Source organism: Poecilia reticulata, linkage group LG16, assembly GCF_000633615.1.
Source record: "Poecilia reticulata strain Guanapo linkage group LG16, Guppy_female_1.0+MT, whole genome shotgun sequence".
NCBI classification, from domain to species: Eukaryota; Metazoa; Chordata; class Actinopteri; order Cyprinodontiformes; family Poeciliidae; genus Poecilia; species Poecilia reticulata.
Window position 1 is genome coordinate 20584923 of NC_024346.1, and position 27116 is coordinate 20612038.

The window sequence follows — 27116 nt, forward strand, 5'->3', positions numbered from 1 at the left end:
TCTTTTTTTTTTTTTTTTTTTTTACAAATGATAATGTACATTTTTTGCATCTTTTATTACTATAAAGCTTATCATTTGTTGATCAAAGACAATTTAAATGTGAGGACATCAATAATTACACTGGGAAAGAATGCTAGGGAAAGTAGATGTTATTCTTGCAAAAACTTTACTATAATGTGACAAACTAAAAAAAAAATCACTTTTGCAAGTTAAACTAAGCTGCATATTTTCAACTATTAAATGATTGACCTCACTCAGAGTATTAAGCACAACCTCAAATGCCCACAGGGATGACTCTAATGTCATTTTGAATTGCACCAAAATTAGTGAGACTTTATCTTTGCTATATAGTTTCAGCTTTTGTCTCATTTGATAATTAATTTTTCTCTTTGTTGTAAGAAGCACCAACAGGTTTTCTGATATTTTGTGGGGGATCTACTTGAAAGGACCTGAATAGGGAATCCTCTTCTGGGCTGTGGTGGCGTCAGAAGGTCAGCCTCCACAACATCTACATATTACTGGATGCTTTTAGGCCGTGCCAAAATGTGTTTAAAGAGGCTGCCATCGGTACATAATATCTGAAATCTTTACTGAGTTAGAAGAAACCTGTAGCTAAGTGTTTCTCATTGCTCATGCAGTACAGCCATAATCTTTAGCAACACTTGTTTACATGTTTGTTTGAGCTAAAAACCACACTGCCTGTGTCAATAGATAGACTTGGTTCAGACCTTAAAGAACATTAAATACTTCAGATTTGTCAGATTTTTATGCCTCTAATATCACTAAGCTGTGCAATTATTGTGTCATTTGCCTTCTAATGTGTTTGTTTAACTATTTAGATGTTTTTGACAGGAAGGCCTGGATGCTGTAAATATGTTCATATGTAGCTTTATCTTTTAATCCAAAGCTCTTTAGTGTCACAGAACTGATTGATCAGACAACCCAGAACTCGTTTCAGCGTTTGATTCTCTTGAACGTGAAGAACTAATGAAACATCTCTACAGAACCGTGAGGAAAACTGACATGCATCATGTCCATCTCTTAAAGCGGGGAGGGGAACCATAACGGATCCTCATTTTTCTGTTGGAGAGATGGCGTAAGTTTCTCATTTGAGGTCTAATCTGCCAGGGTTTGATGTAAGCATCTTTCATGTATTTGCAGTGCTAATCTAAAATAATCTGGCGAAAGGTTCTTGAAAATACTGTAGATGTTGGACCAGGTTTGTCTGATCACGGTTTGTTTGCAAAAGGGATAAAAGGTGATGCGATTCACTGCTGCGTTTTCAGGAAGTAGAAATTTGCAGAGCTTTAACATGTAATAATAATTTTAGGGGGAACTGTGGTGTTGGGTTGACTTAAAGCAGGTTCCCAGGCTTTTTATCTAGAAATGTTTGCCTTAAGACCTTTTTTAGCTGCTAATTATGGTTGGTTATCATCCGATTTCTCAACTCGATGCATTAAAACTTCCACCGACAATCAGTGGCCGTTTTCACACAGCGGTTAAATGAGATGTAACCAAAAACACAGTGATGATGATGTTCCTTTTCCACAGATTGTGAAATTAAAATGTCAAAATTCAGAGCATTTTGGGAAATTTTATGAAAAAAATTTGATGATTTTGTGTGTCTTGCCCCAGATTCTTAATCCTAATTAGTGACACCAATGACAACAGTGTGTGAGTTTTGATTCTCATCTTGACCTACAGATAAACAAATACAACACCTGTCCTGTCCTAACCCTGCTGTGTGGAAATGGCTAGTTTTTCTTTTCTTTTTCATAAAAGCAGCTTGACAGAATGTAACTTAATGTCTATATTGTCTTTATTAGTTTTAGTTTTATGGGAATTTCTAATCTCTAAAGGGACTCTTGACACTGGCGACTCACTTGTGTTTGTGTTCCTTTGCTTCCAGAGGTTCGATGTTTTAAGACAATTTAAGCTTAGCGTCTGTTTCATTACAACGTTTTAATGTACAGAAAGGTTAAGTGTTTAATAAAAACCTCATTTCTGGGATTGTCTCATTATTTCTGCTCGTTGTGCATTTTCAATATTCAAACGTGATAATTTGATCCCCTTTTGAGCATGTTACAGGAATTAAGAAATACAAATCTAACCAGCACCTAAAAACTAAACAACCCAAAAATGATAAATTATAAAAATGATAACCCACTGAGCCGGGTTTAGCTCGATATCATCCATTTCAAATAAACTATTGTATACTTTACTGCATGGCTGCATTCATGTACTGCATTTGATGTTCATTTTGGTTTTGGATGCAAACATAAAAACTTCTATGTCACATATAACCCCTTCCAACATGTGTTATTGTGCCTCAGATTTCTCAAATTCCAATAAAAAAGAGGAAACTATCATAAATGAAGTCATTTCCAACCAGGGCACAGATTCACACGGCTACATCTGAAATTTAAAATGTCTGTGACAAACTTCTCGCAGTTCTTTTCACTCTCATTTGTGATATTTTATGGAGACCTTTATGATATCGATGCCCCAACTGCGCATCCGGCCTCTTGATGCACCAACACTCTGGTACCACAAGAGGGCAATGTTGCTCTGCGCAATCCAACTTGCACGTTCCTTTGTGGCAGATTTTTTCCCCATGCCATTTTAGCTTTCTTTAATTTCGAAGAAATAAAAAAGAACAAACAGCCAAATGTTTGGCGGTGGATTCATGCCCGACTTCATGTCTCCTGTTGTTAAAATCCAGATATTTCCATCCCTCTTACATCCTCGTTCGTTTTGCGCTGATGTAATTCACTGACCTTTTCTTTTCCAGCACAGACGGACAATCCTCTGAACTGCCTGACTCCTTTGAAATGTTTTCTGAAGTCTGATCTTTCTAATCTCTCTGATGCAAAACACATTTGTTTAGGATTCTCTGCGGCAATATCGTAGAGGCATTGTTTGATACTTATTGGTGACTATGAGAGCTACAAACTGCATCAAGTTAAGAAAATAAATTTAAATATGCTAGTTTTAAAACTTAACATGACTTGATTGAAATAGCCTAATTATAGTTTTTAAATTAATAACTTATTCTGGCCTATTGACCTTTATTTTACCTGTAGTTAAAGCAGATTGTTTGCCAAGATTTTGATCTGTACTCAGTAGCAATCAGTAGAAGTTCCAGCTTTTCACACTGATCTGTGAAAGCTATAAAGCAGCAGGAATTCAGGAGAATCTGCTTCCACCTTATTTAGATAATGGTGACAACTGGTGTTTGATCTTGTGAACAAATTGCAGGGGGTTTCTAACTTTAAAAAAGGGTCAGAAATAGGTCCTGGTTGGATGAGCAAAGATACACCTTAATTGAATCCTTGACTATAAAACTTTGTGCACAGGAGTAACAAATTAGATTTGCTCTTGCAATTCTCCAAAGACGTCTTTGTACGTCTTTGCTTTTCTTTCTTTCCTTTTTCTTCTTTCCATTTGTATCAGGTAAATGAATGTATGCCTCTGTTGTTCTGCAGATTCTGTTGTAATTTCTGTGACGTCAACATTCATTGTTGTTTTTCTCTGTGGCTACACGCGGCCTGCCGGGAGGACCTAGGAGCCAAAGAGGAAGATAGAGCCAGATATTTCCAAAATTAACTAATTTAGAAAATCTTCCTCAACAATCATAAAGCAAAATAAGGCTTTATTTGCTGTTCAAAATAATTTTACATCATATATGCTTCTGATTTTACTTTTTTTTCACAGTTGTATTCATTTTTTTTATTTCCTGCATTGGTGCACGTATCCAACACAAGTTACCATGGAAATAAACCCCGAAAAGAATTGAGACATCGTCATGACATTAAAACCCTAACTTACCTCGTTAAGCCGGTGTTCAAATGTTCTGACATGCTAAAAAAAATGAGACTGAAAAAGCTCTGAACCGCCTAGTGAAGATTATTATCCATTTACAGACAAAAATAACATTTGCTGCTTTTTACTTTTAACTAGATCTTCTCCATTAAAGTGTAGCCCAGAGCCACAGCTTTATTGAACCATCCCAGATTTTTTATTTTTATTTTTTTACCAACAAACAAATGAAAATAGGCAAAAGCCTGAAAAATATGCAGAATGTGCAAGTGTTTAAATGAGGTGACGTAACAAGAAGCTTTCGTGTTGAACTGTGATCTAGATGTTGAAAACATTCATTTTAACCATATGAAGAAAGTCACACAACTGTGACTTTGGTTCACTGGACCAAGGCTTTCTGTCCTTTTTTTCTGAACTTATTTTACAAGACGCAGGAGAGTCACATTTTCATTGGATTTATAAATATGAAATACCGTCTCTGCTTGCATGTTTATATGGATTTAGACAAGTTGTTAGTTCAAGTTCAAAACAACGGCATGGTCTTGTCCTCTGCTGTGTTCGATTTGCCTCAGAAGACAAAGTCCAGATCTGGGATTGATGTCACCCTTGTTCTGGTTGCAATTTTGAAAAACGTCTGAGAAACTCTATTTGCTTTTGTGCCGACTAAAAGGAGCAAAACAACCGTCTAGCGATGTGGTTCTCTTTATTTGCATTCCAACACTAAAGCAGCATTTTTACAGACACGGGTTCCCATCAGTATCCATGCTGGGTACCCAAATCCAGATGATGACGACGCGTTGCTGTCTGAAGCGTGAACGAGCAGGAGCAAGGCGGCAGCGGGCTGGTTGCTTCAGATATTCTTCTGTAAACCTTAGAGAGTTTTTTTTTTTATCAACAATTATAAACAAACAAAATCCTGCTCTGTATCACAGTGAAGCCCACATTATTTATGTGTTTAAGAAAAACAGTGGACTGCCTTTTAGACATGTATCATCTTTACAAAATACCCTTCATGTCGTACAGGTGGGGATCCGAGCTGTAATATTGGCTCTTTCTTTGTGGTCCTTCAGTTCAGGTGAGAAGTGGATTGGAAAGAGAACTATTTTTGCAGAATTTTTTGATTATACGAAACACAATATCTTTTAGGCAACGTTTAACACTGAAAGGGGAACATGGAGCTTCAGGAGAATATTCCTCGTCTTCTTTTTTATTCTTTCTGGTGTCCAAAGGATTAGACTGGCTGCACTTTAGCAATAAACTCTTTGGGAACATATGATTGTGTTTTTTTCATTTTTCTGCAGCTGTAAAGTACGTTTTACAGGTCCCATCAAAACCAATCTGCTTTGTGGACATTAGGAGAACACCTCAGACTCATTAAAGCAATGTCAACAGTGTATTTGTTGTTGAATGACCGTACTGCAGTTACTAGGCCACTGACTCACCCAGCTGTCTGTTTATCTCTCCCTTAATTCCCATAGATAAGGTCAGCAACCGACCGTCTCTTTGCCTCCATCCATCAGTCCAGTCAGATGTACATATTTGTAGTCAGTGTACATAGTGTGATATACACACAGGAAATTAAAAGCCACCAAGCAGAAACTTCCACGCTGTTTGGTCTGCTATTGTTTTTTTTCTCATTTTGCTTTAGGGAGAGATAAATAGAAAGAGTGCAGAGGGTACCATTCGATACAGTCCAAGTAAAAGATTTATTTAGTGGCATCAGCAGATTTAGATTGCAGTGATTGTGTTTGTTTAGAGACACAAAATTCAGGCAGACTTGGTGTTGGAAAGAAATAGACACATCTGCACAGAAATCTCAATTGTTGTTGTCAGTTTTACTGTTTTCATAGAAAATATTCCAAACTGGGCAAACGCACGATCAGAGAGAAACCTGGCATGAACGCATCGCCGGTAAGAAGTATTTGTTCCCAGAGAAATTCTTCACATTTTATCACATTATAACCTCACCACACAAATGATGTATTATTTCCAAACAAATAATACACACATAAATTCACCCCTGTTGACTTTGATAAATTAAAACCAGCACAACCAACAGATTTTAATAAGTCGAGTGACTCATGTAGAAACCACAGTTCAGCTGTGTTAGATTTGTTTTCAGGAGAAATACTTCACAAAATCTAAATTGTATGGAAATCTCCCAGAGGTTTGTTAAGAAAACATCGGAGAACAACAAACATCGAAGACAAAGGTACACAGCAGGCAGGTCAGGGAGAAAGTTGTGGAGAAATAAAATAAAAAATAAAAAAGTTTACATCCCGTATTTTGAGCTTTGAGCGTCAGAGCTCAGCTCAGTGCTGGAAAACAAAGCATGCGACAGCTGTAAAACCACCGAAATTACATCTGGGACAAAGACAGTATTTATTAGAGACTGTGAAGAAAACTGGCATTAATTCAAATAAACTAACAGTCCACATCACCCTGAACACACCATCCACACTGTGACACATGATGGCAGCAGCATCATGCTGTGGGGATCCACTGCATTTAGTAGGAACGTTGAAGCCGGTCGGAGTTAGTGGGAGTTTTAATAGTGCTAAATACAGGTTCGTCTTCCAGAAGGACAAAAACCCCCCTGAACATACAACAAAAGTTGGAATGGAATGGAATGTTTTTGGATGGCTCAGTTAAAGTAAAGACAGAAATCTGACTGAGAATCTGTGCTGAGACTTTTACGTTACTGTTCATGGACGCTTTCCTTTCAGTCAGATCGCATCATTTTGCAAAGAAGAATTGAAAAAATATATATTTAGTCCATGAATTTGCAAAGTTAGTCCAGATAAACTCAAAGATAGTAAAGGATGGCTCTGACAAAATGACTGACAACACAAACCCATCGCACACTTTTCAAATATTTTAAGCGTAAAACATGTTGAAAACCATCGTTTTCACCCGACTATTATGTGCTGATTTCTTTAGCACAATGACATCAACTCCCACGAAAAATAAAACCATGTTGAAGTTTATGGTGTAAACAGAAAAAAAAAAAAAATACAAAAACCCTCAAGGATTATGAATATTTCTGCAAGTAGCTGAATCTGGTTCAAAAAGCCCAGTGGTTCCAATTAAAGTGAACCCAGTACATGTGGCACAAGCAAGAACCAAACAATTAAAACAAAGGAATCTCTCACGTGGCAGTAACCGCAAAAACCCCCCCAAAAAAACCCAAAACACCCACAACAGGACAATAATAAGATCTGTCGTATTCCTCTGATATTATGCCGAATCAATGCTGCTCTGCTGAGTTTTCATTTTCCATCTGTATAATTAAAGCAGTGCAGGTCCTGAAGGGGCTTAAGAGAAGCTAACTGCATTGAAGGCAGTTTGAGTGGTGCTTCGTTTCAGAGACGAGAAAAACAGTTTGTTCCTCATTTTTAATTTCTCCTCTATCTGATGGGTCGCCAGTAAAAAGGACGATTTTCTTTGTGTGGATGATTTGTCCATCAGTCCGCCTTCGTCTGCGTCTGCTCTTACACGCAGAATAACTTAAGGTTATTATTCGCAAATTTCTCTGAGGATTAACAATCGTCGTCTGTCAAAACACACCCTGCACGGCCTAATGAAAAGATATGGCTTCAGGCCATTAATATATTCTAATAGCGTTCTATCGTGTGATATGTAACATTATGACAGAGCACATATTGTAATACCAAGGAAATTCTCTGGACTAGTTTAATTAGCTTCTTGACACACAGTGCCAATAAGTGTGCCAGCAGCTTTGATGATATAGAGGTCTGCAGAGTACTCGCTTCGGGGAAATAAGAGCATCTTTTGATTGTCAAAAAAGAAAGAGAACAAGAAGGATTTGTGCTGTTGAGTTGAGGACATTAGTGCTTCCTCAGGTTGATGGGCTGCATCTCTCTTAGGTTCGCTTACGGCGTTTTTTGGTGATTTCAGCTCAGGACAAGACAAAAATGTGAGCGCTCAGCTGCCAAATATTTCCTGGGATCCAAGGCTTTAAGCTTTGTAGGTTTGGTACAAAGCTGCTCAACCGCCTTTAAAAACCTACTTTTATTAGTTAGAGAAAGTTTTTTTGGGATGATTTTTAGGCCTTAGGTACAGATCACTTCACAACGACTGCAGCAATGCAGCGTCAAAAGTGACAAAGAACTATATTAACCACAGCATACAATCAGCAACTCTTCAGCAAGAAGCATCAAGCAAACATAGAAATGAGGAAGACTAAAATTTCTTATTTAACTGCAGCTCAGACGCATAAACAAAACTGTGTTTTCTGCTTGCAAGGTGATCTGGGTCACTCAGATTAGAAACGATGCAAAAAGATGTTTCTGGGTGTGAGTTTTAGCAGTGATGCCTTCAGTGCGGTCCGATCAGTTCGTTTGAGTAAAATGGACGCTCTCAGCAGTTCCATTACTTGAGTGGAATGTTCCTCTGTCTTTCCGTTTTTATAGAGGAACTAAAGGAAAATTACTTGTGAGTCATGGCATTTCCCTCCCAAGAAGCACGCTGTGATTAAAAGTCTCCAAACATTCTGCTGAACTTCTAAAAAGCAAATGATGAAGCAGAAAAACGCTTCGGTTGCATTATTTTATGGGGGAAAAAGTGGTTGGTAATTATGACAAGAGTGAGTTAGCAAAAAAAAAGATTATTTCTTAACATGAAGTTATTTTTCTGTCCTTGTAATTGTTCTCAAACCGAAAGTTGGATTTTTCTGATTGATTTTGTGCCATTGTTGACCTTTACCAGCTATTTTCAGAAAGATAATTTCTATTTTCACTCAGGTTTTTTTTTTGTTACTTTGTTACGGAGCGTTTGTTTATTCCAGACAATAAGACAAGGCTGGTTGTTCTCTGTGTTTGAACCAGCACACACTGTGCAGACAGCAATGACATTACAGGGTAGTCCTTTTATTGCTGAAGGGCTGGAGGATTTCTGGAAGTGGTCAAAGTATTAGTCGGTCCACTTGAAGCGTTGCTTTGCTTTGGTCCACATTTGGTTCAGGTTATAAGTCGGAGCTTCAGAAGAAGAAAAGCTAAGATGTAATAATATTATTATCCAATGTTTGTTTTGCTTGGGCATTGCAGGTTTACACATATTTCCCTTGAATTACTCGCGTTGTATTTCGTAATGCCCCACAGGTGTTCGGTCAGGACTCGGCATCGCATCAGATACCAGATGACAAGCGGACTAATAACTGTGACCAGTCGGACTAATCAGTAGGCTGTGATTCAGCTCTGTTATCAGCTGCCCTCATATTAACCTGCAGCTTGTTATTAACACACAGCTCAAGAGAAGTGCGTGGATGCAGGTTCACACATTCAAGTGTGTGTGTGAGTGTGCCATTCTGAACTTGTGCCGGTCTTTAGTTTTAGACAATGAGAGAAACAAAGCATGGTTCTGTTAGTTCACCTGTACATTTTTAGAAAAAAAACATCCCTGTAAGATCAGACTTTATAGTCCAGCAGCAGTTGTTTGGGCACTTGCTGCCTTTGTTGAACAGCAACTTGATAGGAAATAAGGGAAGAAGCAGCAAACGACTCAAACTGGGAATGGGACCCATGACAGCAGAGATGCAGAGAACTGAGTCACAAATAACCTTAAATCGACTGACATCATTAGCTGTATTTATCTGCACTGTGTTACAGCATCCATTTGGACTGTATGTAACTGAACTGGAGTCTGTCTATATTGGATTATTTTTTTGCCCCATAAAATAAGGTTTTATGGGGCAAATATAAAAACCCTTGAAAATACGAATTGACACCAAATAAACAAAATCAACTCAGCTGACTTCTTCAAAATTGACTTGGAAAGGTCAAATTTCCAACTTTTGTCCTTTTAAAATAAATAATCCTTCTTGTATTTCAGCATTTACATAACTGTCTGTTTTTAATCAATTAGTTAAAAATAATTTAATTGCTCTGTTTTATTTTTTTTGTATTGACATTTATTCCTCTGTTGTGTTGCACACTGCCTGGTAAAAACAGTGTCCTTATGAAACCTAATAACTAGGCTGGTGTTCCCTGGGAGAAATCCTCCTCTGCTCAGGAAATGATGCTTTCTCTGTTTGACAGAGCAACAATGATGGCTTGTTCCCAACAATTACAGTAAGACAGAGGAAGTGCGAGAGACTGTGCTGCAGTTTCATTTTATCTCTCCAAAAATGATGACCTGCTTCAGAGCCTTAAATGATTGGTCATGTGCAGAGGCATCCCTAAAGTAAGGCTTACTTCTCTGATTACAGAGTTATGCAAATACCAAAGGTAAGAAGGAAACTACTTTTGGATTTTTATGCAGGTAACACTTAAAAAGTTATCGGACCGACACCACATATGGCCATGAATAAACTGTCCATGTTGCAATTTTATGTATTTATTCGCTTTTTAATTTAGTTATTAATTTTTGTTTTTACTTTTTTTTTTTTTTTTTTAGATAAAAGCTTAAAAAACAAAAAGCCTTACAGGCTCTAGGGTACTTCTCTAGAAGTAAGACAAAGCAATAGTGTTGTTTTTTTAAAATATATAAATAGACGTCATGAAATGACTTTGTGAATCATAACAATCTCATTGGAGTAAATAACATGTGGACCAACTTTCAGTCTGTGAGTCATGCCTTTATTCTGCAGTACCGCATTTTATGTAGGATGAAGGGAGCAGAAAATGACTGGAGGAAGGAAAAAAAAAGGATGAAGGGAAATAAAACAACAACAAATGGATCCAGGAAAAATAAATTGTAAAGTGTTGAAATTATGTTTGAAGAGTAAGAAATGCTTGATGAGCAGTGTTCATTTGTTCTGGAAGCATTTTACCCTTCACGGCCTTAATGTTCTCTTTTGCCACCTCAAAGTTTGGTGAACACAACATTTTACTAATTATCAGTGAGTAATAGTCGCGAGTGTGAATCCAGCTAATGTGAATTCAGTGTGAAGCGTAACATCTGATTCTCAGTGTCCTGGTAAATGTGAACATGAGGTTTAGTTATAACAACGTTTACCACTTTCTGTCGTGGTTTAGCTCTCCTTGTTTTTGAAAAAATTATTTCATTATTATAGATTGGTTACTTAATTAGCACATTTTTTTAAAAAGAAGAATCATAGTGGTTAGCCCAGATTATCTTAAAATCTTTTCAATATATTTATATTAGCATGTGTGAAGCCAGTTTTTGCCTTCTTACTGCGTCAGTGGGAACCAAACAGACCTTAACTCAGACATTGTGTAACTCCTGTGTCCCTATCTTACTTAATAAGCATCACTTTGAAACATTTTCTTTAAGTTTTGGTTAAATTTAAGGGGAATAATCAAACTTCACTGAAAGATTGCCAAACGTATATATAATTTATTTTTCTTGTCCTTCTAATAGATTGTAACAGGTGAGTTAGTAGAAGGTGTTACTCCAAATATTTTAGCTGAATCCATAGATGCGGATGAATTGTTTTACGTGTTTCTGTTTATTCCACTGACAAATGATCTTACGATTCTTTAAAATTACTTCATGGGGTTCAACAGGAAGTTTTCTGATTTCCAAACCTTATGTGTGTAAACATCTATAAGTGTTTTAAGAATTATTTTAATTCTTAAAATGATTAGAATCCCTACTACGTAATAAGGAAATTCCTCAACCCAGCTAAATAAAACGTGTCTGGAGTTGAAAATGTTCTATAACCTTTTGAAAAAAGACAGATTGTAGTTTTTGATAAATATCTTCTATGGGAAATGTGTTGCTGTTTTCAAGGAAATACAGTTTTTTTCTGTTTTTATGTTTTAAAAGAGAAGAAAACAAAACTTTTGCAAAATGAGGATTCTACTATAGATATTTGTGGAAAATGATGTAAAAAAAAAGTTTGAAGTTTCCAAACAAATGAAAGAAAAACCTAGAGCTAGTAAAACATTACAAGTCATTTTAGTATCCTGTTGTAGAAATGCAAGTCAACAATTGGCATTACATCTACATTATAAAGATTTTTGTTTTTTCTAAATCAATTTTAGCCACTTGCTGCTCTGCTGCAGCAGGTTGCAGAGCGCTGAATCCGACCAAACTGTGTATTCTGCTGGATCAGCTCAAAGGAGAAGCTGCATCAGTGTGTGGTCCGCTGCTACAAAGCAGCTGATAAATAAAAAGATGATGACAGGAGGACAGGAAAAGAGTAAGAGGAAGGAGGGAGGAGCACAATTCTTCCTCACCTGATTATAGTGCTTGCAGCAGATGGACAGTTGTTTAAATAAGTCAAGCATGTGTGTCTGTTTGGGCTCAAGAGACACACCTGGAACAAAAGTATTCAGCGGTTTAAATCAGCCAGCCACTGGCACATTTCTCTTTCCCATGACTCCTACTTGTTACCCCTCAGGGCAAAGTCAGGGCGACGGGCAGAGTTACGCAGCTAGAACGTGTCTTTCCCACACACACACACACTGAGGAAAACACTGATTCATTGTGATTTTTAATTTTCTTCTAAAGGCAAAAGTTTAGAATTTTAGTGCACAGATGTAAAAAACAAAATTTACTGCAGGTTTATAACATCACAACGCAAGATTTTCCATCAGTTTTCAACTCAAATAAGCTTGAAACACAGAGCAAAACAAAAGGAGACATTATGAGGTTCTGGTGACCTTTCCAGGGTGGCTCTCTGCCTCTCACTTTAGTGGGAAAGGATCCAGCTGCCCTTTGACCCTGAGCAGGACAAAGCTCATGGAGAGACTTCAACTGGAACAGAATCGGTTTTATTGGTCAAATATCTGAATGCACAACAGACTGGCTCCAGCTGACAGGAACAGTATTATATTGAAGTTTTGTTTTTTCACTGAATATAGAATAAAATATAGCAAAGAAGTCAGGGAAATATAACGAGAACTGCTATGTGATGTATAGTTTTTGTAGATGTGAAAACTTTTTGATACATTCTTATTGACTCATTATTCTGATGTACTAAACTCTGTACGTTGTTTTCAGAGGGAGGAACCTGAGGGAGTTTGTCCAGAGCCTGAATGAAAAGCACTGCATTCGCCTGCCGCTTCTCTAAGGTCAATAAATCTTGGCACGACGACAGAGGAAACTTTTTTTTGCAGCTCTTCTTCAGTTCACTGAAGTCAATTCCCATTACTTTGAATAGTTCCATCCAAATTAAATTTATAGGATTAGCAACCTTTAGAGGATTTGTTAGTGGGACTCATTTAAGCTTTGGACGGAGTCCGTCTGCATATTGATCCCCGTTCTTGTCTCCTTCTTGAATTAGCAACATCCTGCTGCTTTGTGCAGGACCAACTGATAAAAATGCTCACACAGTCCTGTGATATAAGGACATCTGAAGGGACGGTTTGGGGTTTCACTAACTTCCTCTGTGTTTATAAAATAACGAGGTGAAGTCTGTGCTGTCTGGTTTTGTGCACTCAGACCAATCGTACTTTGATTTTACCATTAAAATAACTTAAACATTGAATAGGCAAAGGACAAACAAAATGAATGAAAACTACCGTCAAATGTACATTTTGGTAGATTTTTTTTCTTTTTCCAGAAAATGTTAGCTGGTGGTTAAAATCATTTAAAAAATATGAGATTGGCTGCTTGGTGCCACAGATAGAGTCATGGCAGGATACTGCTGCATTTTGGTGCAGACACTCTGATTTCATCCATTTCTACCAAGGTTTTTATAAATATAAATGCACTTTAAACAACTATTACATTTTAAAAACAACTTATTGCAACCACAAACTTTTAACCATGCATCCATGGAATAGTTCACGGGGTAATTGAAAACCTGAACCTGCAGAAGCTGGTAAGCACCAAAAACGTTGGTTTGACAGAATTTAAACAAAATATTATCAATCATGATCTTCCATGTTGTAATTTTGTATGATCATTGCTTTTGGCTTTGTCATGCATGATGTTAGTCTGTAGCTTAATGACTCTTTCCATGTAATTCATGTTTCAGCTGGTATCTGCTCCTCTGCCTGGGTTGTTTTCTGGTGTCTATCTTTTTAATCTCAGTTCCATAGATTCCAGTGTTTTCCTTTCTGTGTATAATATTCTGTTTCCCTCACTCACTCAGTTCTGCTCTCCTCACGGCTGACATTCATTCACAACAAATGAACTCACCTGTAAAGCTTTCCAGCAATCAGCCTCCTCAGTAGTAAAGCACTTTCACTCGTCACTGCTTCCCCTGAGGTTTCTCCTTTGTCCTGTTCTGTAAGTTCTGCCACTGTTTCTAGTGTTCCTGAGTTTTTCTTCTCTTTGTGTTTCAGCATGAAATCTGAAGGTTTGGACTCTTATTTACGTTTTAATGATAAAAGAAAATGTCTATGACGACACTGATACATACCTATGTCTATGTTCTTTATTTTATTCTTACCAGGAAGAAGTTTTAGTTGTTTTTGCTCCTTCCTTTCACCACATCCCTGTTCTTCTCACTTTCCCATCTATCTCTTTTATCAATGAATGGAAAGCTAAACTAATGCAAAAGGCTGAAAGACGTTCAGAAAACAACTTGATTGAATTCATCAAAACCATTTAAGTGTTACAAATATGGCGTCTTGGAAGTACAGGACTAAATAAATGTTTAAGACTTTTGCGTAATGCATCATATATTCACCATAAACTGCTGCATTTAGTTCATCAGCCTTTAAGGCTGCATTCAGTCCAATAACCAATCGTTAAAGCAGCTCATAAGAGACTTGTAGGTGAAATCAAATATTTACATATGGAAAAAAACAACAACACAGAAACCCTAATTTTATTCACCGTCTTGCATTAAATAACACTAAAATGTTCCTGTTTTAGGTCAGTTAGGTTTGGCAAAATTATTTTATTTTTGTTCTTAAATTCAGAACTTTAAATATGCCAAAATTATTTTGTTCGCCTTTAAAAGATTTGTGAAGCCCAGATGATGATGGCTTTGTAAGCTTCTAGTTAATTTCACAGAATTTGACTTAAACGAAGGCAAAGCTGTGTATTTACTAAAAGAGAAGACCTCAAGGCAGTATTTATGTAAAATCTTAGAAAAGGCAAAGATTTCAGGAGGAACTGTGGATCTCCTTAAGTCTGGATCATCCCTGGGTACAATTTCCAGATGCCTGAAGATGCCAATTTCATCTGTTCAAACAATTATATCCAGCTATAAACACCAGCCACAGCTTTTGGGAAGAAGACAGATTTGGTGTCCCACAAATTAAAATGAACTGACTGAAGCCAGTTCATTTTATCCATGGTGTGTGGATCCAGTCCCCAAAATGGGCTTAACGGGAAGAAATTACTTTTAAAAACAACAATCAGACAGATTAGTTTGCAAAGTGTTGCTGCATTTAAAGGGTAAATTCAACACAAATTGAATTAGAGAGTGTAAATGTAGGATTAACATCACCATTCAAACATTTGACCCAATTCCACCAAATATGAAAAAAATTCAAAGTTGAGAAAAAACTAAATCACTCATTACTCTGGCATTAAGCATATATAAATTATCGTGGTCATAATTTGATCTGATTCATGTTCAGTTGTTATTTGTCTTATGTTGTTGTTCCATTTTATTTCAAATAAGACTTTGACTATTTTCCAAAGGCAACAAATAAAATAACTGGTCAACTCTTTTTGCACTTTTCTCCTTTAATGAGAAGAATTACCCAAACTAAGCCTCAAGGATTATTTGTTTCTGAAAATGTGGAAGCAAGCACAATAAAGTGTAAACAGCTGGTGGAGGTGGGGGGAATCAACACCTACGGGTGTGTCTCTGTGTGTTTTCAGTTCCGATTAAAAAGCAGTGTCATTGCTCCTTTAAAATCAAAGCTGGCAGCGCGGCAGGGCATGGCCAGGCACCTGCTCCGAGCGCACAGAGCCATCCTGAGACTTTCCCTTTACAAGTCAACACACAAACAAGCGAGCATCACAAGTGACCTGCTGGGTCCTTTGAAGCCGCAGCTCACGGATTAAGTCGTCCGCGGCAGGTCCCACTGTGTCCGAGGAAGCGCACTGGAGGAGCCCGGGGGGGCTGAGAGCGATCTGACACCTGGAGGAGGACTCTCTGCAGCGCCGCTGCTTCATGTTTGTCTCTCTATCTGAGATGTACCACGCTGAAGGAAAGGGTTGGGACGAGGAGGATCAGCCGAAGGGAGGGATGTCTGAATAACAAGGAGAGAAACACCCACTCTCCAGACTGACCGCGTCCCAAAAGGAGTGAGAGAAAAAGAGGGAGAGAGAGAGAGGGAGAGAGGAGCGCTTCAGGAGGAAGCAGCGGCAGCTCTCAGACATTTTTTGGTTTTCAGAGGATCTCCTTTGGGGATAAAAAAAAAAAAGACGCTTTGAATTCATGAGTCCAGAGGTAGGAGCGCGATTTTATTTATTTTAATATACGCAGGAGTCTTTGAACGGCGCTGCATTTGGCATGCTGACTGATTATTTGGCTCAAATTGTGCTTGGAAACTTTGTTATGAATCAGTGAGCGATCGGCTGACAAGGAAACCAAAGATGCATGCACCTGTGGGCCGACGGCAGTTCAAATGACAATTTAGAAAATTTATTTGAAACTTGATAAAGAAGAGGTTTTTTATTATTATTATTATTATTAAAATGGGGAGATGATTTTTGCACAGAAAGAACGTAGTTGTTGATTTCCAACAGGGGCGCCTCCAGAAAGTTTTCAGACAGACTGACCACATGGGGCCCCTTTAATCTTAGGGTGGCATTCTGAAAACAAAAACCAAAACTAAGTTTATTTATGCTGTAGTTAGTTAGATAGGAGGTGGAGGCGATATTTAGAAATGGCAAAAATATGACACCAATACATAAATAATCTTATCTTAACCAAACATAATTAAAAAATACACCTGAAAGTCTATGACTGTGTTTGGCAAATTACAGGGATGAACATTGCATCACTGACTTTCACATGTTCTCTCTCTTCAATCTATTCATGTGCACATCTGCTATTGTTTTGTTTTTATGCCTCCTAACAATTTCAGAGAATGATTGCAAACTGTGTTTTGCATGCAGTGTTAGACAACAGCATTTTTCCCTAATAAACTGATTAGCTAACAATCAGGGTGACCTTTTAAGTCTAGTATTTATATTCACCAAATTACAGGGTGGCAACTCTGCCATTGTTACCCAAGAACATGACACAAGGCAGAAAGGAACAGTTTTGCCTTGCATTAAGAATTGCATGAAGAGAAAATGGGTATGAAAAAGAACAAACAAAAACAAATCTTTGTTTTTTGTTGTTTGCTCTCTTCTGTGTGGTGCTTAGAAAGGTCTATTTTTGCTCAGTCCCTTTTAAGTCCCCCTTCATAAAGTCTGATTGTTTTCATTTTGAAAACAATGAAAGCTGCTGTCAATTTTCTGCTCTTTTAACACTGTTAGGTTTTCCTTCCTAGATGGATTGTTTTGATATGTAACGACTTATAAGAGATATTTGTGACTGAATGCTTGAGAGTGATGCACAGCTGGAATGACATTAACATTATTTTTGAGTAAACAAATAATCTCCTTTGGAAAACCCCCCCACAAAGCTTTCACACATCCTATCTTGTGCTATGAGGATTATCTGTACAGTCAATTATTCATTTCAAGTCTGAGCAATCTAGATATATTGCTGTTGAACTGGTCATGATTCAGAAACATGGAACAAGTTTTGCGAACGTTAACGGAGCACTTTTAAAATGAAGAAAAGCAAACATTTTCTTCAAATTATAGTCCCAAATGATCATAATCCACAAGTTCTCATTTGTAACAATTTAATCACTTCTTTGTTGATAAGGTTCAGTCCACCAGGTCATTGATCCATCCGTCTATGCTCCCTGCTTGTCTGTCTTCAATCAGCTTGAGCCTGTTTCACTTTAATTTGTAAACAAAGTAGTTGGTGCAATGAAACCTTCAGGTTCTTCCTCTGATGCCATCCCTGCATATTTTTTTAAGAACAGGTGCTTCCATCATTTCGACCCTCAGATTTTACCAGTTAAAAACAGCAGAGCGCTTCCCAGAGCTTCCAAGCATTCATTTTAGTCATTCCAGTCTTGCTTCTGCTTTTGCTTTTTTTTGTTTTGTTTTGTTTTTTGTTATATTAACTTATGTATTTCCTCAATACTGTGCAGCATTTTAAACATTTTTCTTTTAAAATGTGGTTTATAGATACATATAGATTTGGAGTTGAAATGATTCAACTCTGAGTTATAAGCTTCAAATCAAACTCCAACTTTGTGTCTGCGGACTGGTGGCTTTATGTCTAAGATTTTTGTTTAGGCTAACATAGCTTATGTTTTTGGTTTTTGTTTGTGTTAAATTTGGGATGATCAAAGGTTCCAGATTCATTAAGAAATTGAAATAGCCCTTTTAGATGAATGCAGTCAAATAACCAACTTAGTTATTCATACACCGAGCTGGACAAGTTAGACACCAAATCTCCATTTATTGGAGATGCAAATAAGCTATTTCCTTAATGCCGTTGTGCAGCCCCATCACAGAAGACGCCCTGGACAGGTAGCCATATCGTTCATAGCATTAAGTGCCACTGGCTCAGGGTTATACTTACTTTGTTCAGATCCAAATAATTTTTGGTGCATTTGCTCTTTTCTTCATGTGACTGTCAGCCAGGTTGTGTTGATCCCTTGAGTCAGATGATAAGGCGTCTTTAATGTTTCCATCTCTTCTGTAATAATGAGAGACAGACTGGGGAGGGGGGGGGAGTGGATGCAGAGAACAAAAAGTGAAAGGTGAAATGGGGAGATAGAGGAAAAGAGGAGAGGTTCTGTTGTGTTTGCGCTTTTCGTCAGACAATAGGACTCATCAAATGATCCCTTGGAACTGTCAGTCAAACTACGGTCCTCCTCTCTGTCACTTTGTCCCTTTTTTCTGTTGGGCCTTTTGTTAATTTCTCAGCTCTTCTTTCACACACAGTCCTCTACTGTTTCTGCCCCAGTCTTCTCAGTGTAGGCAGGAGGGTCGACCACTGCTCTGTGGTCAGTCTAGACTACAGACTTCTGCTCTGTAATTGTAGAAAAGCAGGAGTTTAAGGCATGAATTACTGATTCCAGATCAGTGGATTGGACTGAATTGCTCCCAGAGTCTGAAACGCCTCAGTGGCATTCAGGCTGCTTCTGTTGCTGCTTTATACAGACTCCTTTAAATTCATCCGATCTCTACCTGGTTCCCTAACTAACTCAAACTTCTCCCTCTCCATGCAGGTCTAGGCTGCTAACGTTGAGGATGTTGTTGATGGGAGAGGTCAGGTGGTGCTTTCTGGCCCCGCTGGTTTTACTTGTCTTTGTTTCCTGTGACCCCAGTAAGGCTCAGGGTCAAGGTAAGGACCCCTTCCTCATTTTTCTCTGTCTGTTTCTCACCATCCTAATAACATCCCCCCCCGTATCCAGTCATTCAGCTCCTCTAGATCATGTTCAGTAAACCCCCTCGTTTTCCTCCCACCAAGTTTCACCTTATTGACCCCCTCCACTTCACGCTCCCTCCTTTCTACTGTTTCCTCTCCCGTGTTTTGATCCTTACAGGTCCCTTTGTTGTCTCTTTCTCTCTCTTTCTCTCTCTCTCTCTTTGACTCTCCAACTCTGATCAGATCCCATCAGACTCATCATCATACTGCCTTTGTGTCATTATACCTTTTCACCCGGGGAGCATGGCACCTCCTGTCAAAGTATCATCCTTTTATTAAACGTATTGTGATTGCACGCCTCATGCTGTTGTAATTTCTCAGAGCAATTTGCTGCACAACGCATCACACTTCAGTGTGCTTTGCAATTAGACACGTAAGCCCAGGTTGATCAAACCGAGAAGTGATTCTTCTGGGTGAATGTTTTAATTAGAGAATGTTAAAAATCCTGATGGATTTGTGCTTGTCAATAAGAAGCTGATACATTAAAATGTTTCTTCTTACTGATGTCGGTTTTTGCTCTCTTAACCTGGGTTCCTACACATTTTTTATTTCAAAATTTTTGTCACGTTTTCTGAATTCTCACTTTTTAAACATGCAACCTGCAAACCAGGCAGACTGCAAGAAAGTCAGGAAAAATAAATAATTAGGGACAGAATGGTGGATGGATGCATGCATGAGTTTAGATGAATAAATTAATTCATATCCTGTGTGGATGAGTGCATTTGGACTGATAAATGGATCGATGAAGAGATGGGTGCAAAGTTTTAAATGCACAAATGAATGCAGCCAAAACACATAAATCCAATGAGTGAGTCCAGTTGTGTTGGATGAATCCTGAATTTAGGGGATAGTGGCTCCTGAGGAGCGGACCTGAAGAGCCCTGATTTACACACTAGAAGAGCGACTGAAGTCTGGAAGATATTTTCCCATGCTCTATTTTATCTATACTTATTTTGACCTGAATAAAGGCTTAAGTAAAATCCCATATATTGGCAAATGGTGTGTGGGAATCCAGCCTTAATCTGCATTACTCATTCTTCATTGGAATTAAACATTTAACAACCAAAGTGCACAATGACTCACATCCAGTGCTGATGTTTTTCACTCACAGCCAGTTGCAATAACTGCAGAAATTATTGTCTGAGCTCACATATAATAACTTTATCATCCATCACCTTTGATATGGAGATACTGTATGTCTTGGACAAATGGCAGAAATTTTTAATAGATGATAAACAAATAAAACAAAAAACCCACAGAATTAACTAGAATAAACAAAACTCCAACTACATAATCTTGTAAAAAAAAAACAATATTTAAATCACTATATTGTTCAAAAAAATAAAAAAAATGTTCTAGTGATTGTGTTACCTTTTAAGGTATCGCTTGTTCAGAATCAACACAGCTGAAGGGATAAATGGGTTTTTGTTTATGTTAATGGGACCATCCATCTTCTACAAGATGGCAGCAGCTTCAATGAGGACTGCAGAGGATGTGCTGAATCTGAACTGCTTCTTTCTTTAAAGCATGTTTATGTAAATCAAGAGGACACATTTGCTGGTGATGATTATCTTACCTGCCCGCTTGACTACCTGGTTGACCTTATTTCTATGTTTAGCCAAAAGATTCCCAAACCAAAAACGATACTAAAGGGGGGAACACTTTCAATGAATTCCCAGTAGACCAGCTGTGTTTACTTGTGTTGAAGCTCCTTATCTTTCATAAGAGAAATAGATGCTACCTTGCCTTTTTACGCACACGGTCCTCATTGGGCTGGAAGGTCAGCTTGTCATCTATGTTTGCTCCCTTGAATTCAGTGACCTGTTCCACTGCCTGCCCTCTCATGACAACAGGTCTAAGAAAAGGCTCAGTATTTCCCTTCGGGCATAATTCCCTGGATACCCTTAATAATCTCATGACTGAGTCATAGTGTGTGACATTAAGTCACTCATCAGACCTCGGGAGAGTTTATTTGCATTTGGCGTCTACCGTCAAAACAACGGGTCGTGTGTGGACGGTAATCACACAGACATGATGCAGAGGAAGTCTTAAATATTTAGCTCTCCTCGCTTTGCATTTATGTGCAAGTATACAGTATGTGGGTGTGTGAGCAGCTTGTACGCCCTTTCAGGATCTCCATTCATGCTGAGTGATAACCAGAAAAGCTGCAGGTTTAATTTAAAGAATCTCTCATTGAAACATTGAAAATGCATTCTCTAATCAGTTTATCACCTATGAATATTAATGATTAGAACTATTTCTGTGTTTAAGGTTCTCTTTTGAGTTTGGCTCCTGAGTGGATTATGTTGGTCTGCTGTGTACGGCAATCGTTCTGCTGTAAACAATCATTTAAAAAAATGTCAAGAGTAAATTGTGCTCAGACTCAATCTGCATTAATCAGGTTAATTTTCTTAAACAAATATCTAGCTCTCCTTTTTTGGGAAAAATAAAAATAAAAAAAGGTAAACCAATCATCTTTACCAAGGTTTTACAATCTAAAGGTTCCCATACTGTCCCTGCGGTCTGAAATTCTTTTAATGAGACACCATAGAAGAGCTGGAATAATGTATTAGTGTAGTGCTGCCCCCTCCCCACTTGTTTCTACTTTTCACTTGTTTCTCATTAAAAGAATATTGCCACATTTGGCTCAAATTGTGCTTGGAAACTTTGTTATGAATCAGTGAGCGATCGGTTGACAAGGAAACCAGAGATGCATGCACCTTTGCCCCTCATGTGTCCTGTCATTTTCTTCATTTCCTGTCTTTTTCTGTATTAGTAGTTGCATTACAAACTACTGCAGCTTTAAAGCTTCTCCTTTGCATTAGCCATGATGCTACCATGTTTACATCAGCAGGAAACTTACCTGTGTTTTCTCTGTGCATCTACGTATCAAAATGTCTAATTATTCTAGATTATTACAGCTATTATTATAGCTACTCATTACAATACATTCATTTCAGCAGCAGTATGAATAATTGATTTTATGTTATCTTTTGATTTAAAGCAATTAGATTATTTTTAAAAAAATTTATATTTTCTGCTAAAATAGTATATGTATTAAGTACTGATGCTGAGAGAATTTCATACTGATTCTTTTACATAATATAATTGATTGCACTACCGATGCTGCACCAGAAGGAGGCAATGATATTGATATTGACAATATCAGAACTGAAAGCAAGCAGATCCTGAGCATTCGTAACGCAGAGCTAGGCTAAAGATTTTAAAATTTGCTGACAGGTATGAAATTAGCTATTATGACCTAATCTTTGATTCCAGACGGATTCACCACAAATACAGTTTTTAAATTTCCACTTTTTGTCTAAAAATCACAGTTTAACTCACCAAAATCTTAATTAGTGTGGACAGTGTTCAAACTCAATCTACATATTCCTTTTTTTTTAACTATTTGCATCAATATTAACAGGGCCTTTTAGTTTATTCTTTACTTTCTTTTCTTTCTCCTGCATTCCATATTTCTCACCTCTGATCAGCATTTCTTTCATGTTGCGTTGGAAGACTGCGGTTTGATCCTAGTCAATCACAACTAAACAGGAGTGACCTCCCAGTTGCTGGAGGAAGTGCTGCTCTGTCCCTTCATTAGGGAGGTCATTAATGTCTGCTGGGTCTGCTTCTGTAAGCTGCGACATCTGGTCACCGTGGATTTGAGCTGGAGGATTAGAGAGCGCTCTGCTCATTCAGGATGTTTGTACATGCTACTGAAATGTCTTGATATTGTCAGGATCTCCCTCCAACGGGCTGCGCCAGACCAGGAAGTTTTATTACGAGGAAGGAAATGCTGCCACTGGTCTGGAAGTAAAGCAAGACAATCGGTATCTGGATTGCTTCTTCTTCTGTGCATCCTTCGGTTCGTCTGCCATGTAGTGTCTCCAGTAGCTGCCACTAAAGCAACATTTACCGTTTCAAAGTGCTTCTCTTTCTGACTGAGTCCTTAAAGTTTCCCCAGACATACAGTAAATATTTATCCAAAGGTGCAGATGCTTTCATTCTAACCATTTGTAAATGCTGTCAGCTTCAGCAGATGTACTCATGACTTGCCCAGTCAGTTTGTGTTTGACCTGCATTCAGCTTCTTCTCAATGTCAGCAAAGTCTGTAGTGTCGTTCTGTACACTTTTGATAAGCTTGAATGTTACACCTGCATCTTAAATTAGCAAGCTCCTGTTTCAGCCTGTGAATGTAGGCTGAGGATAGGATTAGCCACGGCAGAGGGAAACTAGAATATCAGCAAACTATCATGCTCGCAGCAGTACTGCTGACAAGAAGACTTCCCACTATATTTAGTATACCACTGAAGGCTGCAGGTAGCCCGCGCCGTTCTGCAAATAGACTTTTAAGGGAAAGGAACAAAACATTTACACTCTTCATACGTCCTTAAAAATTTCTATTCTGTTCAATTTTTCATGAGTTTCCAGGTTTTGTTCAACAGAAGGTCAGGAGGTTTCCTATCAACATTAGGATTCAGCAACACAGATGTCTGGTTTAATATTTCTGAATAATTTTTATTCGCCATCAGGTCATGAAGGTGACGGGGGTGCAGGAGAGAAACCTAGACATCTCTCTTCCTGCTGATACCCTCCGGCATATTCTGGAGTTCCAGAGTAACAAAACATTTACTCTGGAAGGAAAATAGCAGAAGGAAAATATTGTGCTATTAGTGAGTTCTAGGTCAACTTTGGAGTCTTCTTCCAGTGGATCTTACCCACAAAACCTCCAAACAGACGCAGCCGACTTGCATTCTTGCTCAAATTACCTAAACTGACTGGTTCTTGCAGAGGCTTTACTCTGAGCTCAGATGAATAATGGAGCCCCTCACCTTCTCTCAGAGGCTAGGTCCAGCCAGCCAATGGAGAAAGCTCATTTGAGCTGCCTCTCCTGGCCACAGATGAGGAGTGCAGCATAGAAGGATTGTTATGATTAGGGCTTCGGGGCAACAGTGTGCCTCAAGAGGAGTAGCTCAAGAATCTTTATGTCTTATTCATGAATGATGGTGGAATGTTGCAGGAGATGGATTGAAGAACTGGCGCCTTGTTTGCAGGCGTTGCTCTCGTCTACCATGTTGAAGAAAATCAGATCCATGAAGCAAAGCTCTGAAGATATTTGAGCCAAACAAGTTTTCAAAAGAAGCTAAATGTTCAAGGCAAACACAATGGAGTGCTACTAACATAAATATTTCTACAGGATAGGATAATGGTACGGAAAACTGCACCAACATAGTTGTCACTTGTTAGCAATAGTAATGAGGCGAAAAATGAGTAATTCACAAAGTGAGTCTGGTTCAAGAAGAGAATACATCTAATAGATTAAGCCATCAAAAGCAGCCCACACCAAACTAGTGCAAGAATGGAGTCTGAAGGTCTACCTACATGTTTTAGTTAATCATCAGTTTGCAGTGGAGCCGTAGCAGCAGAGAGCACAGTAGATTGTCAAGTGTTCCTCAAACTTGCATGAAAGAGTCAAAGCAACACTGCAGGTATGTTTTTCAATGAGGGAATAACATTATAACATGATGTTAAAAAACGTCTATTTTACATAATACCACCCATTTAAAGTATAACCCCCGTAAAGAAACACTTCTGGTTACACTGGTAGTATTGAATGTCTAATAACCTCAATTTTCTATCAATAATTTTATCTAAGTTCAGTATGGCTTAATTTACACTTGTGTAATTTCAGGTAGCAGCATTTGGACATAATTTGTATCCTTTGTTGAGCTGCAGCGTTCTTCTGTCCGACCCATGGGAACAGCTATGACTGTTCTTTTTAAAAAAAATCAAGCTGTGCAGAATTTTCAACAACCTACTTCTCAATTTTCTTTAAATACATGTATTTCTAAAACTTTAGACAAGCCGGTGAAAAAAAATGCAAACTTGGTTCTCAGTTTATTCTTCTCCAGAGGGTAAACGAGTGACCGATACCTTATGTTCCTGTTTTCAGCCGACTTCATTCCCAGTCAGATAAATCTCTTTTTAAAATGTGTATTCATCCAGCTCTGAATAAGTCATGCATCGTAAAGATTTTATTGGAGACGTGGGTTGGTGTTTGTTGCTTCATGGCTTTATGCGTGTTTACTTGCATGGTTAATTACCGGGATTGATTTTGTTGATTAGCTGGCAGCCCGGATCAATATTTAGCTTCTGGATATATCAAAACAGATTATGTGTTAAAATGCATATTTGCACAAATATTGCACTTGCTTTGTGTGTGTGTGTGTGTGGAGTGCATTAGTATTACTGAGAGTGTTGGGCAGTAGTTTCACTTCTAATGACCAAGGGGAGAAGCCAATGATGGGAAATCATTTATTCATAAACAAAAGCGGTGATGAGATGGGACAACCTGTTTTGAATTTAAAAACTGTCAAATTATCTGAGCCGCAGCTGCTGTCACCTTCTCATCTGCCTCTGCTGACTGCAATCCAGCCTGTCACGATCATCTGCAGCCTCACACTAAAAAAGAGCGTCGAGTTAGCGGAGAGGCACCGCGGCCCTCTAATACCGACGGAGAGTATTGATGATTCTCATGGCCTGCTGTGACTGTAAATGAGCAGCATTAACTGATGAATGCTTTGAAAGCCCTTTAGGAGAAAGTTACAGACTATAAAAGCAGTGTGACTGGTGAGTGCGCCGCTTCCTTTACCGTATCCAGGTCACTCTACATCCAGAATGCATGCATAAGCTAAATTACACAGCGCTGAAGGTACAAACAGGGCGCGTCAGCTAAAGCAGCAGCTGTGTGACAAGCATGAAATAGACTACAAGCTTTTCAGAACATAAATATTCTTTTTCTAAAACATTGTGCTGATGTTAAAGTTGAGCAGATATTGCATTTGAGCGCAACTCTCTTCTGCGAGCTTTTTTTCTACCCCACATAACAAAACGAATATAAATGTACAGGAACAACTACGAGGATGTGCCTTAAATTTGATGAGCTTGGACAAAGTTTGTCAAGAACATATTTTTGAATTGTACTTTCAAACATGGTGAAAATAATCGTCCCTACCGTATATGGAAAATGGCACTGCAGGAGGGCAAAACCTACTTTTCTTGCCCAGCGAGACATATGAAGAGGTTGTGACTTTTATATTCATGACACTCTCCAAAATAAATAAATAAATAAATAAAAAATCCCACAAAACAAACAATCCCTCAGTGTTACTGAGTTATTAAGAATAGTGTGAATATTTATAAGCCTTTAGTATCTGTCATATAATCTGATTTTTGAAGCAGCAACCTTCAACTACAAATGTCAGTGCAGGTTTTAGCTCAGAGATGCACCACAAATCCATGTTGAGAAAATAAAAATGCTGTGAATATACCAGCAGGTTTGAACAGTTTGCCCTGTTATCCTTTGTTTCCATCTGCAATTATGATGATTCTGGCATACTGCTAATGGAAACCTAACATTTAATTTTTCAGAAAATCTAAATATTACCTAAAACCAAATAAAAGATTTTATTACACAGAAGTCAGTCTTCTGTTGACATAATGTAGATTGTATCCACTCAATATTTGATCAGGGCTCCTTTTGCTTGAATTGCTGCATTTATTGCAGCATAAAATAGAAATGATCATCCCGTGTTTCCGCGGCGGCATTATGGAAGTAGCGGTTCCTTTAACACCATGCCTTCAGTTTGTCTGATGTAATTTATCTTCATGGTGAAAAAGCTGTTATATAGTAATGTCATTTAATAGATTATCTGTAGGATTAGCAGTTTGTTGGCTTATGCGAACAGAGGGATACTGTTGTCCTTTAACCAGTATTGATTCATTTTGAAAGAGTCAGCCGATGGAAAGTCCTGCTCTAAAATTAATTAGCGTTTTCGTAAAACTTGTCAGCAATCAGGAAGCATGAAAACACCAAAACTCTCCAAATCACCACTAACTGGAAATTTCACACCGAACCTCAAGCAACGTGGCTTCTCTCCACTGTATTTAC

At 38.1% G+C, this 27116-nt stretch overlaps 1 protein-coding gene across 3 annotated transcripts in view; it reads left to right on the forward strand.

The window, feature by feature from the left end:
* The first annotated feature begins 15567 nt into the window (after positions 1–15567).
* The window catches only part of col14a1a (collagen, type XIV, alpha 1a), a 122162-nt gene continuing 110613 nt past the window's right edge, over positions 15568–27116 (forward strand). For all 3 annotated transcript variants that reach the window (XM_008432271.2, XM_008432273.2, XM_008432272.2), the window contains exons 1-2: positions 15568–16105; positions 18963–19078. In XM_008432271.2, coding sequence (XP_008430493.1) covers positions 18985–19078 — 94 coding nt within the window. In that variant the 5' untranslated portion in view covers positions 15568–16105; positions 18963–18984. The remainder of the gene's footprint in view (positions 16106–18962; positions 19079–27116) is intronic.